Genomic DNA, 17,620 nt, shown 5'->3' with positions numbered 1-17,620 from the left:
TTGTGCTGTTGGGTACCATGTGTTCCCAAGATGCTATTCTTGGTGCTGTTCTTACTGCTGTTTGATTTTTGTAACTTATGAGAGCACTTAAATCACATTAAGTCCTTTAGGTATTAAGCTATTTCATGATGTATTGATGTTGTTAATTCACCCAACAGCCTGATTCAGAAGTGGCTGATGCTGGCATGAAACTTGAAGCATACTTTGAAGAACTTCTAACGAGCCTGTATCCTGAGAGAAAGTTCCCTGTACAGCCTAACTGCCAGAGTGAAAGAGAGAACACAGAACTTAATGATGACTCAGATGATGACTTTGTACAGCCCCGGAAAAAACGCCTCAAAGGAGAAGACCGTCAGTTGCTTAAATGAGACGCATGTGTGACTATGGAACGTTTTTTAAAAACTAAGAATATTTATCAGTCAATTGTAAAAAGGGGAAAAGTCATGACTGCTTTGACCTGTAGGTTTGTGGATATTTACTAGACTTCCTACCCCTTGTCTGAAACACAAATCTAATGGAGATCCAAGGCATGTGGAAAGCTTCTCTGAAGTTCCAAACTTTCATCATACTTCTGGAACAGCACAGAAATTGTGATTTGTGTGGAATGACAGCTGTTTAACTTTTCTTTGAGGAAGAAAATAAGTTTGTATAGAACTAAATTTTAAAACATTACATGGATTCAACTGAATGGCTTTCTGAGTTTGAAGAAAATGTGATCTCACTGGACATTTAATTTTACCAAAGGCATGTGGCTGGCCATAACTTGATTTTTGTACTGTATTTAACACAAGCCATGAAAACAGGTGGTGTAATATTGTTGTCCTACAGTACTGACTGGTACAATGAAAGTGTAGTTACTCCCAAAGACATTATTGGCAATTTTAAAATGTAAGGGAGAGTGTATTAAAAAACTTTAAAAAAAAAAAGAAAAAAGAAAAGAAAAAAAAGGAATTTGAGAGTTTTTAATAGAGGAAGCAAAGGATACAGTGCTTTTGTACCACTTTTCTCAGCACCAGCAAGAAATAATGGTATTTCTGTACTATGTTGTTTAACAGGTGTCTCATAAGTTTGATGTGTTTCTGTTTAATGGAGTCAAAGGCAAAGCCTCGAGGAAAAAATGTTTGCTTGCAACTACCAGTCAATCTTTGGGTATGTTTGGGGGAGGGAGGGAGGGAAATATTCTTTCTGTCCACAAGGTCTTGTTGTTTTTCCAAATTTCTAAATATTGTTGTGAGCATACAGCCAGCATTGTTATTCTCTTGGAAGTACACAAGAGGAGGAAGAGTTTTTTTAAAAAAATGTCCTGTTCTTTGACCCTTCATCTGTCCTTGTTAAAATTATCAGATGAGGACAAACTTTTGTTGTTGTTGTTCTGTCTACTTTCCAGAGATGCTGACCACAACATAGATAGTTGTTTCTGCCCTCAGCAACTTCAGATTTAGTGAAGTACTTGTCTATGGCTACTCCAGCTATTGATTTATATTCTTCATTTATGTCATCTTAAATGAAAACTGAGTTTTAGGGAGAACAAGCACTCTCTTGGATTAATTGAACTCTGATGGTTCCAGAATGTTTCAGATGGTATTATGAGGATGTGTGTGTACACAAGCCTGCTTTTTACTTGCTATGTAGCACAGATAACGGTGCTGTGGATAGATCACTGACAAGCATAGACACAAATGCTGCTTGTGTTTTACTGCTGTGTACATATGCGCTTGGAACAAGGCCTTTTTTTTTTGCCTTTCACCAGGTGCCACCTGCCTTTGCCCTAGAGTGGCCCTGCGTATTAAATGTAATAGATAGTTCAGAAGAACACTCAGTCAGCCTTTCACAGTCACCATAGTTTTTGAAATTCCAGGATGATATGGTTTTAAGCTGCCTAGAGTAACCATTCTTTTTTTTTGTTTGTTTGTTTTTGTGGAAAGCTTTATTGCCTGAAGATTATGGAGACCATTCTAACAAAACAGGCGTGATCAGTGCATACTGCAGGAGCACAAAGTTAAGAAACATGAGGTGCTGCCATTGCTACGTAAAGTTTTAAAGCTAGCACTGCCTAACCATCCTAGATACCCTGTCACCAAATTAAGTGTGCTTCCAGAGGATGCTGACAAGTGTTTCTCTGGCCCTTAAGTTGCAAGCACATATTTATTAGGCTTAGCACAGTTAGCGGTGAAATTAGACACTTACACAGCTTCATACACAGCTTGTTCTTTCAGTGGAAAATACTGGGGAGATAAGTGTTGATGTACTTGCAGTCCACTTGCTTCTCCCTCTGCTTCTGATTTTTCACATCAAAACAGAAAACTTTGAAATCATGCAGCCAACACTTGAACAAATTAAAAATAGTTTATTCCAAAAAAAAACACCAAAACACAAAAACCCAACCAACCCACAACCTCATGCTCTGTTTTGTTGAGGAGTGCGCGTGGGGTATAAGACTCTTCCATAGTCTGGTTTTCATTCAGACTTTGCAGCAGTATAGTTCAAAATAGAGACGACGAAAAAAAAATAAAAAAAATCCTCCTGAGCTGGAGGTGGGAAAGAAGATAAGGAATTACCTTACATCAGTCTACTTCCCTTTTTCATCAAGCTTCAGGTGTGTTTTCATAAGAAAAAATATTTAAAAACAAACAAAAAAAAAGGCATGCTCTAACATAGTAGCTGAAATTGTTCTTGGTTCCTTACTAGCTTGGAGGAAGAGGCTGCGTAAGCAATGCAGGTGATAGTTGCCTGAGAAGTCAGCCAGGCTGCTGCCTTACTCTTGCATTAACTGGGGAGCTGTGGCAGCTGGCCATTCAGACCATCACTGTTAGATTTGAATGTCCAGATGAGCATGTGATTTGTGTGCTTCACTGGCATGCCATCTGAAGTGAGATGGGTCAGGCTAGCTCTGTGCCAGCCTGCCACAGCTGCTGTCAGGACACAGATGCTTTGGTACAGAAAGCCATTAGGTCGGTCTTCAAGGAACTTAAAGTTGTGGTAAGCCGTGCTTGCCATCTCCCTCCTAAGAACCTCATCTGTGTGCTACCGTCAGGCATGTGGGTGAGGGGGCATGAGTACAAGAAAATTCTTTCAGTAAACTGTTCGAACATGCCTCTGTTTAAATAACCCACTGGAAAAATCAGACTCAACTTTTGTCTTGTGATCTCAAATGCCACCCTAGGAACCTTCAGAAATTGCCCATGCAATGACGTTTGAGATGTTAAAATTAACTACGTCAATTCAGATGATGTACACACAAATATTTGAGGAGTGCTATTTTGTTTTTTAAAGGTAAGTACTGCATTCTTTCAAGCTGCTATTGTGAAGACCCAATCTTACTTTGTGTATTTTTTTTTCTTCTTTGCCTCAGTTCCCTGAAGCAATGATGATGGTGGTGGTTTTCCATTTTTTGGCAACATGACACTGGCACTACTATTAGCACTAGTGGTAAACAGTCTTCATCTTGTTTCACAGGATCAGTAGAAAGCATCTTTTTATTGAATCATAGGAAAGGGAATGTACTTGAGAAAGTTGCCCTTTGTTTATGCAAATCATAGCTTTTACACTGTTCCAGTTACCTTTTTTTTTATATAATGGAAAGGGTATGGAGAAGCAATCACCATCAAATGCAGCTCACATGAAATGACAGGTTCCAAAGGTGTTTTTTTTTTCCTATCCTCTCCACCATCAAATGCTTGCTTTCATTTTACTTGCTAAGAAAGGGAAAAAAAAAAAAAAAGAAAAAATTAATAGAATGCACATGAAAATGAACAAAAATGGATACAGAAGAAAATAATATCCACTTGGTTATGTGTCCTAACGGTCTTGCATCTGATAGGCAATCCCCCTGGCTATTTTGAAAGTAGACTGATGCTGTTCTAATAACCTGAGACATACAGAATAGAATCAGGGAATGGTTTGGAGTGGAAGGGAATTTAAAGATAAACTAGTTCCAACGACTGCCCTGGGTAGGGACACACCTTCTTCCTGAAGCCTCATCCGACCTGGCCTTGAACACCTCCAGGGATGGGGCATCCACAACTTCACCGGGCAACCTGTTCCAGTACCTTGCCACCCTCACAGTGAACAATTGAACAACTTTTCTTTATATCTACCCTCTTCCAGATTAAAACCATTACCACTTGTCTTATCGTTACACATGCTGGTAGTAACATCACCCTGAACCCTTCTCTGGGCTAAATAACCCTAACTGTCTCAGTCTTCCTTGATAGGAAAGGTGTTCCAGCCCTCTGATTGTTTTTGTGGCCTTCCTTTCATGTCCTTCTTATGTTGGGGTCCCAAGAACCTATCACAGTGCTCTGTGTGGGGTCTCATGAGAACAGAGAAGATGGGCAGAATCACCTCCCTCGACCTGCTGGCCATACTTCTTTCAATGCAGCCCAGGATATGGTTGGCTTTCTGGGCTGCAAGCGCACATCGTCTGTTCATGTCAGGCTTTTCATCCCCCAGAACCCCCAAGTCCTTCTCCACAGGGCTGCTCGCAATCCATTCATCCCCCACTCTGTACTGATGTTTGGGAGTGCCCCGACCTAGGTGCAGGGCATTTCACTTGGCTTTGTTGAACTTCATGAGCTTCACACTGGCTCACCTCTCAGGTCCTTCTGGATGGCATCCCTTCCCTCTACAGTTTCAACTGCACCACTCAGCTTGGTGTCAAACTTGCCTTACTTGAGGGTGCACTGAATCCCACTGCCTGTGTCGCCAATGAAGATACTGAACAGTTCCAGTCCCAATACAGACCCTCGGTGGACACCTCTCCTCACTGGTCTCCATCCAGACAACGGACAGTATGCTTTTTAAATGTCGTTGTTCAGATTCCACAAAAAGTTTCCTATATGTGTTTCATTCAGTTGTTTCACTTAGACCTAGTGTTGAGATACACATCTGTTGTTTGGCGCTTTAGGATTAAATATTGCCTTGTTCAAGAGCTTTTACATTGTGCATTTAAATTTTTGAATGGGTTAGATGACTGCCCTTAGTACATTCAATAGTCATGATTCAGCAATGCTTGAATGACATTATGTACACAAATACAATCTCTGAAACGACCTCTAGAGAAGAATAACCAAACTGAATATATGATCTAATGGTGGCTTCTTGTAGTACAGAACTAGATCTACAGATTTTTATTTTTATGTCCTTTTGACTTGTGCATGTGAAGGCCAGCAACTGGAGCTTATTACTCTTACTTGTAGCAAGTAATAATGCTATTACATTTGCAGGGGAAGAGCCCCTCCCATTAAGGAATCATTACATTCCCATTTATCTCAGCTACTACTAGCCAAAATTAATCTATCTGTATCTGAATCAGAGGTTTCCTTTTATGTTTAAAGCAGTTTTAAAGAAGTGTTTGCTTAGTAATTTTTGTAAAATCCAACCAGTTGAGGGATTGTGGGTCCCTGGCATCTGTGCATGGGGTTGAATTTCACCCACAAGGGAAAAATGAGTTGCTTTGTCCACTCAAATTTCTTCTTATTAAATTTCACTTAAAGCTTCTTAAGCTTTTATATTTTTTTCTAGTCATTTACAGAATATCATATTGATATTTTAAAATAGCATAAAAACATGAGTCCGTATTTCTAAAAGACATGCATTTTAAGAGGCAGGCAATGATTAATGTGTTTCTTTTCCAAAATATCTAAGGTTAACTGTGCCACACACCTGTGGGAAACCTTAGATGTGACCCAATGAAATTCAGTGTGCATGTCTGTATGCATATAATGTGTATGTGTTTGTATATATATATATTTAAGTCGGGTCCTGAATCCCACATAAAGCAGTTTGGCCAAACATCTGTCTGGCCCTAGGTTGCTAAAGAATGTGGATTACCTAGCCTGTGGTCTTCTGGCGTTTACGGTAAGGCTGCAGGAGAATATGCAGTGTGATGCAGACCTGCCTCTTGCATGATATGAAAAGTTCCATGCTGGTACAGCTGAATTGCCTGTCACCACAGAACTGCTCACCACTTCTAGCAATTAAATCAGTGCTACTTGGGCATGGGAGGCTGTCTGAGTTTAAACTGACATTTCTTCTTCATCTTTGTGCTTAGTGTTTTGGCTGTCTGCCTCTGAAGCTTTATACGAAACACTAGTCACAAGGGTTTAGGTTAAAGGGCTGATGCTGCTGGGGCATTTGACTTGAATTTGATGTGGAGGTGGCTTTAGTAGTTTAAGGCCTTACTTGCATCTGCTATTATCTCTGCAAGCAACAGAGGCAGAGCAGAATATGCACAGCAATTTCAAGTTGGGACAAAGAAGTGCTTACGCTAATTTAGGTTAACATGCTGCAATGAGGGAGCTGGGGTTAGGACTGGCGTTCTTGTTTGTTCTTACATGAGAAATGAGCTGAGGCAACTGGGGTAACAGTGCTTTAAGTTGCTATGACAGCACCTTCCTCTGCTTATCCGTCAGTCCTTATTTTGGCTTATGAACCCTCAGAAGACTTTGGGGTGCTCTCTGGCTGAATCAAAATCTACTAGTTTCTAAATAGCCTTTAGCTATGCAGGAACTCCTGGAGTGGCAATACAAACCTGCAGTGCCCTGCCCTTGGTCTCAATGGGCAGCGTGAATGCGGAGATTGCACACACAACGCACACAGATGAGAAAAGACATAGGGCCCCAAGGAAAGAAGCACTCATAAGAACCTGCAGATAAAAAAACAACAGTTTGGTTTTGGGACACGGCAGTTAATTAGGAATTAAAGAGTGGATGATGGGTTACAACCACCTGAGAAACTCAACAGCCAGAAAAACAATCTGTCTTGTTTGAATCTGAGTTTTCAGAAAGCAACAAATTCTAGCAAGCTAAGCTCTGGGAAGAGATTCATCCAGAGCTACATCTGGCAAAGACCACCAAAGTACTCTGCATAAATGTCAGATAAAGAACTAATGAGTTGGAAAAAAACACCACAACCTAGACTGAGTGTATTACCCTTTTTGTGAACTTCAGGAGCATCTCTCTGTGTATTTGATAACAATGTTTGCCTCAAGGTTTACCAACATTATCAACTATGCTCTTACTTGTGATATAAATGGTGCCACCATAGCTCCAACACGGCACAATGACCCACTTGTTCCCATCCCCAGAGCTCGCATCGTAGTGGGATAAACCTAAAACAGGCCAGAAAGAAATAGGATTAACATGACAATGTTCTGTGATGTGTGTCCCCTTTTTTTTTTTTTTTTTTTTCTTCAGAGAGCCCCATTGTATTTTCAAGGGCAGCCAGTGGGATAAGATATAAAAAGAATTAAAGATTCCTTTGTGTCTTATTTGTGCCATTACAAATCTGCCATTTCCTGCCCAAAGTAGAGGCTTAGGGTGACAGACACACCTTTCTTCCAGTTACACTGAGCTGCTCAGGTCAAAGTCACAGACTGTAGGCTGCGTGCTAGGCCCTGTATCTGGAAAGCACAAAAAAGGATATTGTCTGCAGCCTTCAAGACAGCCTATTTATTTGTAACAACACCTTTGTTTAGAATGGGGAAAAAGAAAATGAAATGCCATTAAGAAACCTCCAGGCTTAGAGGAACATGCTTTGTGTATTTTCTTTTTCATATCTCATATTTTCATAATACCTGTGCCAATAAAACACTTAAGTATGTGCTTGCTTAACTTTAGTTACGTCCCATTAATGTCAATAGATTTTAGCCTTTTTAGCCTTTGTCATTTAAGCCTTTGTTTAAATATTTTACTGAGCCAAGCCAGAGGATGTAAGGTAATTCAAGAAGAGTCCAGGCATGTGGCCGGGAAGGGCATTTCTAAGTATGGTTTTGATCCTCAATTAAATTGTGTGTATTGATGGTTTATCATATGGCTATCCCAGCAATGGTCTTCACATCAACAGCATCTGATTCTGGACTATTAAAGGCTGGTATTTATTCAAGTCTGGTGCATGAGTAAATACAGTGTGCTATTAAAAGAAGTACTGCACACTATCAGGCCAACCCACGTAGCTACGGCTATTAACGTATTATCACTTTACTCAATCTGAAAGTCAATATGTTAAATTTCACACAGTGGTGTTTTTTAAATGAAAACCATGTGCTAACCTACAAAACTCATTGCTCCAAAGTTGTATGAAGGAGAAGCTCTCTGAAGAATTAAAACTATTTGTAGACAGAACACAACAATTCCATTAGGTGATAATATAAATAAATAAATAAATAAATATATTTATATATATAAAACTCAATATACTAACTACATCAGTCCCTTAAGTGCTGGCGAAGGTTCCTTTCAGTGGTAGCCTATTATCTAACTTGAGAGGGATAGCAAGGGATAAGATGGCGATTTCTGGAAGATGCATGTACACAACATCCTCAAAAATCACATTTAGTAGTAGCTGACCAACAGGTGGCTCAGTATGGCATTCCTGTCCCTCCTGCTCTTCTCACCTCCAACCAGTTTTCTGATTCATTGGCTTATCTCATATATGAAAAGTTTGGTCAGGAAGCAAGAGACACTTAGTTCAAGAAAGATGACTAACTGGTCAGGAAATAAAGCAGCATTCCCGGCAAATGGGCTTTCATGCCCCAGAGCAGCTTCAAGTACTTTCAGAAGGACCCACCTCTGCCGTGTAAATGTAGATGGTGTTGAAGTTTGCTGAAACCAAGGCACGAAGCATGAAGAGAAACCCAGTCATGCCTGCACTGAAGAGGAAGCAGCGTGGAGCAGAGTTAGTGTCACTGAACAGTGATCAACAGAGACACAACCTAATGTATTCTCTGTGCTAAGGCTTTTAAAATAAGGAAAAGTTGATTGCTGACAAGTATAATCGTTTTTAGTCCATTAGCAGGACATGTTTGCTACTTCTATAAAGAAGCTGCAAGCAAACATGCTGGCTGTGCTCAGGCTAAAGATAAGGCAGAGAAAACTGAAAATAATAACAGTAATAGCAGCCAAGAGGTTGGTACCCAAGTCAATGACTGTAAGCCTCCTGACAGGGGCTTGTTTACCTTAATGCTGTTTGCAGCCTCCCACTCCAGCTCCCAGGGCCCACAGTGCTGCCAGGCTCCTCGCCAGTTTAAAGCAGACTTCAACTTGAAGCCCCCCTGACTTCCAGGAGCTGTTAGGTTCTGCTAGCTTGAGAGGGAACTTTCTTAGAAATCCTCCCTAACCAGCTTGATAATTATAGCACTCACAAAACCTTTCCCTTGAAGCCCTGAGCTCTTTTTGAAGTGCCTGGCTCTACAAGTTATAAGAGACAAAACTACCACTGCTAAAAAAAAAATAAAATAAAAGATAAAGAAAAAATAAGAGTGAATATACTTTCTAGTGGATGTTGTTCACATCATTTCTGTTTCCCAGACTACACTAGAAAGCAGCATGTTGTATGCATAGGGGAAGTTGCGCCCACCCCCAACAACACCCGCATGCTGATGGCAACTACCTCGAGGTGCAGATATTAAGGAGAAGAAAGAAGAGCGCTGTACATCCCATGGTGATACACAAGCTCAGGCGTCTTCCGAGGAAGTTGATGCCGAGGATGTTCACAGGATTTACTGTGAGACAGAAAGGAGAAGCGTAAAATGTTAGGTGACATACTTGTAATGATCGTCTGTCTCTGTAGACCTCAAGGCCCTATGCAGTGTGACTCAAAAATACCTCTCTGCATCCTCAGCACCTACTGAATGCTCTACAGAATGTGCAAATCCTGTAGTGGCCTCCCTGTACCCAAACCCTGCAATCTGCCCCCATGGCACATGGCCCGGTCTCCCCCCTGTGAGGAGCTGGTGCCTGGCACTCGCCAGCAAGGCCGAGGGCATTTCACCCTGCAGGACATCTCCGGGTGCTCAGCGAGCAGCACAGCACAGTGAGCACCAGCTGGCGGTAAAGAGGGCCTGGAAGGGCGGGGAAGGGAGAGGAGGTTACATGCGATCTCCCCGGCGGTGCTGATGATCATGGTCTGGTACGCAGAAGGGCCAAACGGGTGGCAGTGGCAGGGGCTGCGGCTCTCCTCCGAGACGGGGCCAGGGTCCTCCCCCAGTGGTGCTGTGGAGCCGCAGCTCAGGTCCCGCTCCAGCAGCTCGGCGCTGGCCAAGATGACTCCGTAATAAGCGAAAGCTATGCCAAGCCTGTGGGGAGGAACAGGGACATTGATGGGGAAGGTAAGGAAACGCTCTGGCACTGAAATGCAGCAGGTTTTGGGTGTCCTGAGACTCCCCCTGAACACACCAGCACTGTGGTGGTGCAGGATGGGCACCTGTACGAGCCTGAGCCCAGCAGTGACACGGGAACCCACCAGGTCAGCAGGCACCCAGCGCACGGCAGAGCACTGCCACACGTGTCCACACACCTCTCTTCCTCGGAGGACCCCACCCTAGCTCATAGCTCTCTGATTGCTTGCCCACTGGTGCTGGGTTTTGCTGTGCAGCAGGACAACCGGACTGCCAAGCACCCCAATGAGGGTGAAGCTCACCCCTGTATTTCCACTGCCCCACAGCCACTCAGAAAACCCAGTGCAATGCTGCATGTGTGCATGGTCTTTAACCCTTCCCATCATTGCTCTGTTCCCCAAGGAAAGGATATGAAGAAGCCATGAAATCTACAGGCTCTCGTTAAAAAGATTAATGCCAAAAGCTTGCTCATTTGTAATTGATAAAGTCCTGAGGCACTTTCTGACATTAACACTACTGCTCTGCCCACATTTCCACCTTCCTGCTCCACTTTCAAATGAAGGAAATGCTCCTACGTCTCTCAACTCCTCCATAAATGCTGGTTGTAGGCTACAGCTTTGCAAAGCATTGCTGCCTCTGGGCAGGAGCTGTGGTGATCCAGCTGGGAATAAGTTGTCCCAATATCCACCCCAATTTCTGGTCCTTCCAGGCTGGGAGACAGCGATGCTGTGGTCATGGCAGGGAGAGTGTGCCACTTCAGTCCCTTGTCTTATTCCAGTCTGTGTGTGGAGACACTTCTAAACTGCCCCTGCCTGGAGGGAGTCCCTAAATCAGACCCCAGTGCTTGCAGCTCAAATACAGTAGCTGTCCAAGTGTTTTATTCCTCATCCTTCCTTCACAGTGATTTTTAAAAGGAGTTTTCATTATCCTGCTGGAGAGACTCACACCGCACCCTGGCTCACTGTCAAGAACAGGGCACTGATGGCGGCAGCCTCGCTGTGTCATTATCAAGTAACTCAGCATATGCCTAATCATAAGCAGGCTAAGAAGTAATTTTTCCTTTTTTTTTTTTTTTTTTTTTTTTTTTAAATCCTCCCTGGCAGTTTCAGAAACAAGCTCCAGAATGCAGGCTATGAAATGAGTTGCCTGGGGACATGGGGGATGCTGAGGGCATGAAGGGATGGGGATGCAAACCTGAGAACAAACCAGTGGCTCCTGGGGGAGTAGGAGAGAAAGGAGGATTAAAAGCAAAAAGATATTTCATAATACTCATGAAAGTTGAGGGGAAAACATAAAATATTCAAAGCCTGACTTAGCAAGATTTTGGGTCAATGAGTTCCCACGGACCCATTATTTATACATTTCCATTCCAGACAGCACAGCCAATGAAACATATATTACCCATGCATACAGCTACTGGGAACGTGGCAAATGAAATTCGTCTGTCTTCAATCTTAATTTTCCTCAGCCAGTGGCAGTGGTACTAGTTAACGAGTTTCTGTCTGAACCCTGTCTCACTGATACGTGGGCTGGCCTGCGAAGCAGTGCATTTGTCCTCATCTCTGGATGAACAAGCTGGCAACAAGAAGTGAAACCAAACTGAGGGTACATGTGGTATGCACAGTGGGCAGATGTGAGCTCTCCTGCTGCTCATTGACCAAACCACCCTGTCCTGTGGAGCTGATAAGCAAGAGACCAAAAAAAAAAAAAAATTACCATATGATCCATATCTGCAGAGTGGTTCTTAGGTATTTGGGATGGATGAGGTCCTTGAACCTTCCTCTTCTTTCCTGCAAATTAAGTGGTAGAAAGATTTGCTTAAAAGCCATCTTTTACACAAGGGCAAGAGCTCTGCAGTGGCAGCTGGTGCCCAGGTGCCAGCAACTTTGCCCCAGGAGCACAGTGCCCCACCAGCCCTCTGGAGAGGAAGCCCCTCTTCCCAGAGGATGTCTGTAGGAGGACGTGCTGCAAAGGATGGAGGGGGGGAGAAGAGAGCACCCTGTGCACCCCCACTTTGGCCCCCACATGCCTGAGAAAACAGGTAGTTTTGGGGTTGCCTTTATTATTGTTGTTCTTGTTATTATTATTATTATTATTACTATTGAAGCCTTGGAGAGTGAACAACTAACAAAAACCCTGTGCATGGCCAATGTGGTTCCATTACATAAATTCAATTAAACTACAGCGAAGCTTTAATCCTAATTAATTCCAATACAATACATCTTGCATGAATTGCTGAGGACAATGCTTGGTGCCTGTGGGATTGAATAAGCTGCAAAGAAGTCCAGGGAAGGGACTTAAAAGAGCCACATTATAACTTCGAGGCCCTGGACATGAGAAGCGATCAGCTCTGGAGCTGCTCAGCCTCCTTAAAGAAGTGGAAATGGTGGCAGCTCCGAAATGTCCTCCCCTGCTCTGCCCCTCTGGCTCCACTTGCAGGGACCTGGGATGCTGGGAGCTGGCCCACAAGCAAGGCCAGGGGCTGGGAAAGGCTTTGGGACCTGCAGGTGGGACATTTGTCCCATGGTCACGAAACCCAGCGGGACCCCAAGGAACAGGTCCTGCATCTTCTGGTGCTGGGGACACTCTGGCAGGATCCAGTGGTTGTAGTGTGAGAAATAAAGTTGTGTTTTCGCAGTGTAAAATTCCACTAGCCTTGCATATTCGAAAGTGATTGTGCTGGCATAACAGTGGCATGACAGTGGGGAGTATGTTAAGCAGATAAGGGGAAGGTCCCACTGTCCCAAAATAAGGAGGATAGCTAAGAAAAGCAAGACGGGCAGTGTGAAATCAATAAAAACAAAAAATCATGGCAGAGATTTTCATGCCCTCAGCAACCCCCATGTCCCCAGGCAGCACTGCAGGCTGGGCTTACCTTGGGGGGCTCCTGCAGCACCCCCTCGGGCATCGCCGCCCCGTTTATCTTGGCTATCCTCCTCAGCGTGGCCAGGGCAGCCACCGTGTTCCCTGTGGACACGTTGTACCGCGCTGACTCAGGGATGAACTGAAAGCAGAGCAGTTTTAGAAAGCCCTCCTGCCCCTCTCCTACCAGCCTGTGCTGCCCACAGCCGCCCATCCTGCCCACAAGCACTAGAAGTAGGGATTTTCCATGTCACTCTACAGAAATAAGACAGTCCTCATGTCTGAGGTTGGTATTTCTGAAGAGTGAATAGACCTGGGGCAGACGTGCTTGGCTGACACAGTGAGGGTGATGTCTCTTGGTGCCTGGGGACATGCCAGGTCAGTGGTGGTGCAGTGGTGAACGGGCAGAGAGGTTCTTCCTACCTTGAACACCAGGATGAGAATGATGCCGGGGATGGAGGCGATTCTGATCAACCACCGCCAGCCGATGGTTGGGTTCACCACTGATGCCAGGCCAATGATTAACAAGGATCCTGCCAACCAGAACACCTTTCCAAGGGAAAAGGAGGGGTTAACATAGCAGCAATTTGCTTATTTTCATCCCTTCTGGTCTCATTCTCTGGATAGGTGGGGATCTGTCCCAGGGAGAGCTGCACTTCAAACTGAGCTATCCTGAGGCTGTCAGAGAAGCTGAGTTTGGGATGAAGAAAGGAGGGAAAGAAAGTAGCTCTGGATGAAAACAGATAATGTGCTGTAGCTGCTATTGTACTTAAAGACCCGTTTCTCCTTCCAGTCACTTCCCTGCTAACAATCAGGACTGTGAGTTTTTCTCTTGTCTGAATCTCTGCAGGGAAGCAGCAGATTTACAAGCACCAAAGGCAAAAAGGGGCGAGCTTTCCATTGCTGAAAGTTGGTGGGTCTCGGTGCTGAGTTATACCAGTGGAGAATCTGGCCCCAAATCTGCAAGTACTTTCCTCCCTGCGGTTCACTTGTTGCCATCAGGAGAAATGTCCCTTTGAGGGGGACCACACAAAGGAGTTTCAGCAGTACAAATCACAAACAAAATCGCAAAAGCCACAGCAAGTTCATGAGTAGTCTGTGGGCAGGAATAACACGTTTCTGGGGAGAAATGCAAGATTGTTCCTTTTTATAAACCTCTGTGTTTCCGATGACACTTGGGTAATGAAGCCCTGGGATCAAACACCAATGAAAAGCAAACTACCCCTGCCACCAAGACTGTGTACCAGTTCTTCTGTTCCAACAGCCAGACGAATTCATGGGTTCAGCGAGGCCTTCACAAATCATTTGCACATGCATAAAGTGGTCATTGCAGGAAGCTGAGCAAGGAATAACCCCAGTCGTGCTCACTGTGGTTTTTGTCCCACAGGCGGCCACATCCTTTCCAGCACGTCTCAGGCCTAACTTGGGACTAACTATGCTGGCCCTGCAGGGAGAGGCCCAGCCCAGGACCTCATCTGGGAGCTGCCTCATTAATCACACATTATTACCATCGTTCAGACTCAAAGGCTTGTATTTACCCAATGTGAGTCCCCCACTACATGCCAGTTGGAGATGTCGAGCTGCCCTTGACTGTGGAGACCCCTCCTCAGCCCACCCCACTTTTGACTTACATCTGCACGAGCTTTTTGCTCACTGTAAACATCAGAGAGAGCCCAGGCCTCCTGGTGCACCCCAAAGAAAGGTGGGATAAGCACAGGTGAAACTGTGAGCATCCTCTGCCCCATCTAGCATCACGCTGACCTCTGCATCCTGCTTCCCAGTGAAGAAAACATGCACACTCCTGCTGCAGCCCTGCGCTGGCAATGCTGCCCTGGGCTCCCAAGTGACAGCCCACTGGCATTGACCCCATTACAGCAGGCAATGCGGTTATCAGCAAGGTAACCAAGAAGCTGGATATCAGCCATCATTCAGACTCACCACAAAGTTAGGAACATCCAATTATTTGAAAAGGAATTGCTCCCCTTCTGCATGCAACTGTGTGTGTGCATCCTTAATAATGCACAGCACACGCTCTGAGGCACAGGAGGCAGAAGGCACTCATTTGGCCTAAGACAAACACAAATACTCTGGGACAAAGGCTGGCTTGTCACAGACCTGGTTTTCAAACAGTAGCAGGACAAATCTCCTGGGACTCTGGATGAGAAGAAAAAGTAGCATACTGGCTCTTACCTGGGATAAGGGCAGCATGTATCCTCGGTACTTGGTAGGTAAAAATTCCGTTTTTATGATAAGCCTAGTGAAAAGGGGAAATAAGGCAGAAAGACAGAGACAGAGAGAATGTCTGCACTGATCAAATGGCAGTTCAGCTCAGCCGGTATTGAATGTGGCTGCCTGCAGACAGAGGGACCCCCTCTTCCACCACTGAGCTCCCAGGGGAGACCCTGCTCAACACGCCCTTGGTCAGGAAGGCACCAGGTTACATGCAGGGAGGTGCCTGGCATAAATCCCCTCCTTGGCCAAAAAGAGAAGGGGGAGAGTCTGTGTTGGCTCTTTCTGTCATCTCATCTGTTGAGGTGTCTTATAAAATGTGCAACACCAGCAGCAGGAGGGACTGCAAGCACCTTACCTGCCCGGCCCTGCCCTCCATCCTCTGAGGGCGGCAGCCCCGGGATGCTGGTGGAGGCACGACCTGGGCATGGGATATCTCTTACTGCTGGCAGCACCAGCCTCCTGTCCTTCGCTTCAGCACAGGGCTCTTGGGCCAGTGCAGCCTGCCTTGGGCTGTCCTGCCTGGGCAGTGGGTTAGGAAAAAATCATGCATTCCAACCAGCGTTCACTGAGACTCAAAGGGAGGTGAGGGAAAGGCTGAGAGAAGTTTGTTGTAGGAAGGGCAATGTTCTGCCTCCCACAGCCCCTCGAGTGGAACAGGACCTTTCTCGCCTGCCCCGCGTTTCAACCCAGACTTTGAGGAACCATGGAAAAAACTGAAACATTGCATTTGTTTCCCTGACAGTCAAAAGAAATCACTTATTTTTCCAGACTCTTAGTGAAGTGGCTGTTAATACTGTGAATTTTTCCTTTCTCCCCCCCAACACCTCCCTGCTTCCGCCCTGAAAGGGCAAGAAGTTTCATTTAAGTGGGAAGGTTTTACACCAGTTCGGGAAGAATTTGCTCTAAGCAGAATTGTTGTGACTTTTTTACAAGGAAGCAGCCTTTGCTCATCTGTTACCTGTCTAATTGTTTTTATAATATATGTGCTTAATAATCCCCCTGTCACTGGTTTAATGCAAACCAGCTGCCCTCTCTGTCCCAGGGCTGAGGAGCCCTTGGGAACTGCATCTTAGGTATATGGACAGGGATTCAATGGCATTACAGAACGGCGTTTTGCTTTAAGGCGATGTGGGAATTTGCTCTCCTCTGCACTTCCAGCCCCCTGAGAGGCCCCTTCCTGGCCGTCTGCTCCCGGTCACCGCGCAGCTTCAGCTTATCAGGCTCAGAGCACGAGACGCTGGGCGCTGCGCCAAGGTCAGCCAAAATGAGCTGCGGGGCCTTTCTTGCTTTAAACCCAGGAATACAGCCCCTCCGGGCCCCTGGGTGCCTCCTTGGAGGAAGGAAAGCAGAGCCATGCTCTCGCTTATTCACGAACAGAACCTGGTGTCAGGGTGCTCCTCACAAGGCACAAAGCACGTCCTTACCCCTGCGCGTGGCCTGACACGCCGCCTCCCACCATGGTCCTCAGGAAGACGAACCAGATGTAGGATGGGGCAAACGAGGTCAGCAGGGAGAAATAGGCTCCCCAGAGGAAGGAGAGCAGCAGAATCTGCAAGGGGCAAAATTAGGGTGATAAAACCAAGCGCTCTCTCCAAGCACAAAAATTATTTTGAAAGTTTTCTGAGGCCAAGGTGCCAGCTAAGAGAGAGGCCAGCTAGCTCCAGGCTTAAGGGGCAAGGAAAGGGCCAGGGATGGGCACCATGATGCCCGCTTTCATGGAGTCTGGCTTTCCTCCATGGGAGGAGCAGCAACCAGCCTTCCAGAGGCTTTGGGAAGGGCTCGGGTGGATCCGAAGGGTTTTGAGCCCTATGCAAAAAACCCCTGGACTCTCATGGGAGCAGTTCCTCAGGGACATGGCACAGCAAAGGGATGGAGGGGACAGGTGGTGGCAGGCCCCACGTGGCTTGTCACAGGGCTGGGGAAGGGCACGCACAGCCCCAGTGCCCACTCACCTTCCAGCGTCCATACCTGTCGGCCAGGAGCCCGAGCACTATGCTGAAGACCATGTAGCCAAAAAACACCATCTACGGGGAAGTGGAAGACAGCTGTGGGGTGCTCGTTCCCAGCAGCACCAGGCAGCTCTGCTCTCTAAAATGGAGGTGAGCTAAATGTTTTCTAGGCAGGAGGATGAACTGCAGTGCTGGAGACATGTGTAGGGTCAGTCCTCGAAGAGAAGGGTGGCAAAGATTTCTAAAAAGTCAGGAACTGGGGGGGGGCTCATTTTGGCTCTACACTTCTGGGCATGGATGTGTGCTCATGACAGGTTGCTTCCTGGAATTTTAAAGTTGTGGCCTGTCCCTGAGAGGAGGCCTTGGAATTTATTTGGTCTATTGGGAAATGTATGTTATGAAGCCTGGTGGTGCCGCAGACACTGCCCTTGCGGTGGATGACTTGCATGGGGGAGCACAA

General features: G+C 45.6%; 2 protein-coding genes across 3 annotated transcripts in view; one reads left to right on the top strand and one right to left on the bottom strand.

Annotated features, from left to right (window-relative positions):
* Positions 1–7,600, top strand: part of TRIM24 (tripartite motif containing 24) — a 65,164-nt gene extending 57,564 nt beyond the window's left edge. For both annotated transcript variants that reach the window (XM_080583994.1, XM_080583993.1), the window contains exon 19: positions 159–7,600. In XM_080583994.1, coding sequence (XP_080440120.1) covers positions 159–368 — 210 coding nt within the window. In that variant the 3' untranslated portion in view covers positions 369–7,600. The remainder of the gene's footprint in view (positions 1–158) is intronic.
* On the bottom strand, positions 5,743–17,235 carry SVOPL (SVOP like; the record flags this gene model as incomplete). Its single annotated transcript, XM_080584007.1, has 11 exons — positions 5,743–6,646; positions 7,022–7,111; positions 8,569–8,650; positions 9,391–9,502; positions 9,873–10,075; positions 11,834–11,907; positions 12,993–13,121; positions 13,403–13,528; positions 15,170–15,233; positions 16,636–16,760; positions 17,164–17,235. 11 exons carry the CDS (start codon positions 17,233–17,235, stop codon positions 6,500–6,502), a joined length of 1,224 nt encoding a protein of 407 aa, XP_080440133.1. The 3' UTR covers positions 5,743–6,499.
* Between the last annotated feature and the right edge of the window lie 385 nt (positions 17,236–17,620).

The sequence above is a fragment of the Anser brachyrhynchus genome, assembly GCF_964034855.1.
Source record: "Anser brachyrhynchus genome assembly, chromosome: 1".
NCBI lineage: Eukaryota > Metazoa > Chordata > Aves > Anseriformes > Anatidae > Anser > Anser brachyrhynchus.
Note: the sequence above shows the minus strand (reverse complement) of the source record. Positions and strands in the feature narration are given on the sequence as shown.